We start from the raw sequence: 5,359 nt of genomic DNA, 5'->3' as shown, positions 1-5,359 counted from the left end.
AAAGGACACCTTTTTATTTTTTGCATTTTCAAATGTATAAATAAATAGGAGAAACTATAAGGCCTAGTGAGTCTTAAGATTCAGAATGAACTCAGAAGTAAACAGTAAAATGAATAAATACATTACAGCTAATACAGTAGTTAACCATAAACCTCTCTGAATGCCTGCAACTTCTATCAATTACATATCTGCTTGCTTTCAATGATCTTTAGCCTTACCCTCAGACCCCTCTTCTTCATTCAGAGGTATCTTAACGTTCATAAAAATTTTCAGTCAAAAATTATACAAATACATCTCATTTTCACCATGTGTTACATAAAGTTCTAGAACATGGGTACCACAGACGTTCGTTACTATTTAATCTTGGAGGGATGGCACAGTAACATAAAAACTTAAAATCATTCATTTGAGGCCTAAGAATACAAACATATTTCTTGGAAGGCATTAAAAAAAAAAGTTGTAATAAAATCTGTTTATCATATGAAAAATGTGTTATAGGTTATTTTAATACCATTTATTTGGGAAATTATAGATGTTCTTTACTAACATAATTATGAAAAGTACAGTAAAGAAGCTAAGTTTTTGATAAAATATGAATTAAGTTACATGGCAAATAACTATGATATGTAATAGAATACTAAATTTTCTATTATTGTACCTTATCCTAATAAAGTATTATATTAAATATATAATTCATAACAGTAGGCATTCATAAATGTTATTGTGTGCTCAATCTTTATCCACAGTAGTGTGAAATCAAAATATTTGAAAACTACTGACAAATGATGAAATTTTTTTTCGCATAAATAGAATCACTTGTACTATATAATGTTGGATCACTTGTAGTTAGAAACAGCATTCATACATTATGCATTTCTAAGTGACATGCTACTGAACTCATTTAAATGATACTTAGTATGCTAAATGAAGAGAGATTCCTAATGTTAAATAGCTAAGAATGTTAGATATTACCTATTTCAAAATTCTTTATTTCAAACATGAAGTGACTAAGGGCCAGAGAGAAAAAATAAAAAAAAAGTTCTTTATGTTATAGTCTGACTCACAGCAACAAATGAGCCAGGTATACACTCAATTTCCTATATCTTTGTCTTTGTACGAGGTAACACAGTGGCATATATGCATGAGTAATGATACAGGAGGTTATCTGAAATCAAGCAGTAGGCCAAACCAATATTATTATTATTGTTCTATTTCTCCTATTTATCCATCACTTCATTTTTGTCTTTGTTGCTGTTGTTCGCCATTACAAAATCATATCCTATTTTATAGTGCTGAATCATGAATGTTTTCCGTCATGTTACCTTTTAAGCCATTTTAATGTTGAGATATCAAACCTGAATTTAAACCTGTTTTCACCCATGCCCCCTAACAGAAACAATCTCTGAACTCTAAATGCCTTTTTCCTTACTAATCCTTACAAATCCCCAGAACAACCCAGTAGAAGAAATCTATACCCACCCTTAGCCAAAGGAAATGAAAGGTGATTTTGAAATGAATGACACAGAAGTTGAATTGAAAAGAACCGATCGGTTTAAAGCCCATTCTTAAATACAAGAATGTAAAAACTACAAGAACAGATCCACTATTAACTCCTCAAATCCATTAGCTGCATTTTGAGTTTAATTTTCTCTAAGGTTCCAAAAGCAGAAACAATACCATAAGTATGACAAAGCCGAGATGATGGCGTTAAAAAAAAGAAAAGAAAAATTGCAGCTATTTATCGAAGTAATTCAAACCCATTTTCAATCTCTTCACAATATATACCGTTGACATTAAAGGCCTTAAATCTTCAAGCAAGCATTTGTTTACATTATGATGACACTTAAGCAGTTTTGGCATAAATTGGGAAACAGATAGTCAATTGGGCCCATAAGATTAAATAAATTATTTTGAATCACTCGCCTCCAGAGAGGTCTCACCATTTGTGCTACACAGGAAATTTAGAAACCAGACTTTTCTTCTACGGAAACATTTTTAGGGGGTAGCTAAGTAAGAATTCTTAAAATTGCTGGGGTGAGGGGACGGTTGGTGTACGGCACGAACGAACAAGGCAGTTTCCACAGAAATCCACCGCTACCGGTGCGTCCGTCTTTTTCCCTCGGAGGTAGCAAGAACTACATTTCCCAGCAGCCCTTCAGGTTTCTTCCGGCGCAGCACGACCGGCTCTTTGCTTTCCGGCAGCAAGTTTTACGTCAGCCTGATCCAAAGGCTCCCTAGGCTGAAGGCTGAGTTCCTAATCATGGGTTCTCATATATCCCAGCCTCTCGAGCGAGTCAAGGTCGTTTCGCCTCCTGAGGCCACCTCCTCCGCCAACCCCGCGCCCTTCGCTGCCCCTGGAGCGCCCACGTCTCCAGCGCAAGCGCCCGCATTCAACAACTGCTGGAGCTGTCGTGTGCTGTCGGGATTCGGGCTGATGGGGGCGGGCGGGTACGTGTTCTGGGTGGCGAGGAAACCCATGAAGATGGGATACCCTCCGAGTCCAGGAACTGTTACGCAGATGGTCGTCGGCATCAGTGAGCCTCGGGGCCCAAACCTTTGGAGCGGAGACTGGGAAGAGGGTGGAACCAGGTGTAGCCACGTGGGCGGGGGGGGGGAGGGGGGGACGTCTGAGTAACTTGGCGGAAAGCACCCCAAACAAGATGCAGCGCAAGGAAGCAATTGTTAGGACGCATTTCTCTATCTGCCTACCTACCAACCACAGCCACAGTCTTTCTTGAGAACTTGTGTTAGCCTCGTGTTTTTTAATCACAGCAATAGTTTATCAGAAAATAAGTTTAGTGTATTCTTTTTGCCAAGGAACTAAGACAAGACGAGCTGTGTTCAAAGGTTACCCAGTAAATGACAGAACATTTTTTTGACTCCAGTTTGTTCTACCCCATGTTTCTTTTTTTCCCCTCCAGATCCTAGAAGAAGCCTGAATAAGGGTACTTTATCTTAAAAACAGGTCTTAGGAGTTCAAAGTTCTATACTAAGTGTGGCACTTATTAAGGTGGCCAACACCTGTTCCAGTAAAATGTGATTCTTTCAGTTCTTTAAGCCAATTAAATGATAAGCATTTTTCAGATCTTTCACCTTTGATTGCTTTCATCAATTCCCTTTAAGTTCCTTTCTTGCTGGGGTGATAACAGAATGTTGTTTATTCCATTCTAAACTTTTTCCCTTTTCACTGTTCTGTAAGAAGATATAAATCTTCTAGGAATGTTGTGAACTTTAAATAAGATGGCACATGACAGTAGCTGGTGAAATAAAAATGCAACTATATATATAAACCTGTTGTTTTTTCCCCTAGGTATTGCCTGTTGGGGTATAATCATCCTGTCAGATCCCAAAGGAAAGGCCTTCCGTGTTGGTTTAAAGTAACACCAGTGAAATTGTCATCTATTCCTAACACAGAGCAAGCACGGGACTTTTGGACATTCTAGGCAGACATGTGGACATTGACAGACTTCAGTTCTTCAGTTATTACACGACTGAAAAGACAAATATGAACTATCATTCTTTGGCTCAAGGCATTTTTGGCCTTGTTAGGTTTCACAGGGTCCAATAAATCCTTAGAAAAGAAAAACAAATTCTATATCCTTTCTGCGGGAAGAGAGCATTACTATAGAAAAGATAGTAGAAACAATAAGCCAAATGGGGAAATGAACTAAGCTGTTTTTTTTTGTTTTGTTTTGTTTTAATTATCTCTTCCAAAATTGGGTTAATACATGTTACCTTACGGAACTAACTCTGTTTAGGCACCATGCAGTATGTAGACATACATAAAACTTTGTATCTGTGTACCTCTCATGCTTGCCTAGGTATTATGATACCCATTACCTTACAGACTTATAGAGCTATTCTGAGGTGATTATATCATTGGTATAAGTGAACTTGAGAAAAAGTTCTCATGATTTCACACAGACTGGTTCAGCAAGTCAGTGATGGCATTTTGGACTTAATCTTGCTAATGTTTGTTCTATTAGGATGGATCCAAAGGCTTTAAAAATTACCTTTATGAAACAATTAAAAAAAAAAAAAAAAAAAGTTTTTCTACAAGTATGTAAAAAGTTTCTGTGATAAAATTGAAATACTTTTGAAATAAGGGCTCAAAATTGGCCAGTTGACCTCTAAGAGAAATCTGTACTTCATACCAGTTTTCACACCTGATGTTTCTTAGGTTCTCTGTAAAGTTGTACACAGCTGTTTTTTAAAGCATGTTTTTTTTTTCAATATATAAATTCAGCTACCAATCACTATAAATTTAAACATTACATAAGTAATTTTGGGGACTTAATTTTTTCTAGTGTTGATTTGGAATCCTTAATATACTAAGCCTCACAAACTACAGTAAGATTTTGGCATTGTATATGTCAGTTTACTGTAAAGGTGGTACTGTGTGTATCTTCAACTGAGAAGAGACATTTAAACATAAATAAGGTTTTGTGTGTGTGTGTGTGTGTGACATTTTAACCGCTTGTGTGGTTTTAATAAACATAGATAATATAAATTGGAAGGTATTATAGAGGACCCAAAGCAGGCTGCCATCCCAAAGGCCAATTTTGCATATGATCATGCTTCCTCTAAAACAACAATGAGGAAGTTACTTCCCACTTTAAAAGGCAAGTCATTCATTTGATGGTCAGCTTTATCTGAATTTTGTTAGTTTAAGCTAACAAAACATAAATCTAAATTACTGTTCTGGAACTACTGGATAAATAAAACAATTCAAACTTATTGTAATATAATTGTAACATCTCAGAATTTGTACTACTCTGAATCTAAACATTTTTTTTCCAAATAAAGTTGTTTGCTCATTAGATACACTGCCAATATGTTTGATGCTTCCCAACTTGAAGCCATTTTACTATTGATAAATAGGAGCAAAGTGTTACTCTAGCACATCCACAGGCAACTACATGGGAATACACCCTGCACAGGTAATCGAAAGTTTGTAGTTAAAAGGTTTGTTTTTTTTTTTTCCTACCTTTTGGAGTGTATTTCAAAATTTGTCTTGATTTTTGCCAGTGATTTGAGTTTTAGGAATTAGTCAGATATGTAAAGAGATATCCCCTTGGTCTCACAATGCAGAAGGCTCACTTTCTTCCCATTTGTTGGGGGTGTGGGGTAAGAAGGAAAACTAGGCTTCACAATCAGTGAGTAATGTAAAATCACCAGCTTAATTATGATTTATGGGCTTTAAGAATCGATAGCATGGAAATAAAAGTTTATGAAGGCTTATAATTACCTTTAGCAAAGAAGGAGAGAAGAAAAAAAAAGTACAAAAATGTGCTGTTTAAAATACATTTAAGGTTTTCTTTGAAATACTGACCAAAATGTAAAGATACATAATCAACAT

The 5,359-nt window shown here is 36.0% G+C and overlaps 1 protein-coding gene across 1 annotated transcript; it reads left to right on the top strand.

Moving 5' to 3' along the window:
- The first annotated feature begins 2,211 nt into the window (after positions 1-2,211).
- Positions 2,212-4,765, top strand: TMEM261 (transmembrane protein 261). The gene is made up of 2 exons (XM_004678007.2): positions 2,212-2,534; positions 3,311-4,765. The coding sequence occupies exons 1-2, from the start codon at positions 2,261-2,263 to the stop codon at positions 3,379-3,381; spliced, it is 345 nt and encodes a 114-aa protein (XP_004678064.1). The 5' UTR covers positions 2,212-2,260; the 3' UTR covers positions 3,382-4,765.
- The last annotated feature ends 594 nt before the right edge of the window (positions 4,766-5,359 follow it).

Source organism: Condylura cristata, unplaced genomic scaffold, assembly GCF_000260355.1.
Source record: "Condylura cristata isolate star-nosed mole 26May11 unplaced genomic scaffold, ConCri1.0 scaffold00006, whole genome shotgun sequence".
NCBI lineage: Eukaryota > Metazoa > Chordata > Mammalia > Eulipotyphla > Talpidae > Condylura > Condylura cristata.
The sequence above is the reverse complement of the archived record's forward strand: the minus strand, read 5'-3'. Positions and strand labels throughout refer to the sequence as shown.

Bases quoted from the DNA above. Each gene is read 5' to 3' on its own strand.
- TMEM261 (XM_004678007.2), top strand. From the start codon at position 2,261: ATGGGTTCTCATATATCCCAGCCTCTCGAGCGAGTCAAGGTCGTTTCG. The intron at 2,535-3,310 runs GTGAGCCTCGGG...TTTTTCCCCTAG, and splicing joins GCAGATGGTCGTCGGCATCA to GTATTGCCTGTTGGGGTATA.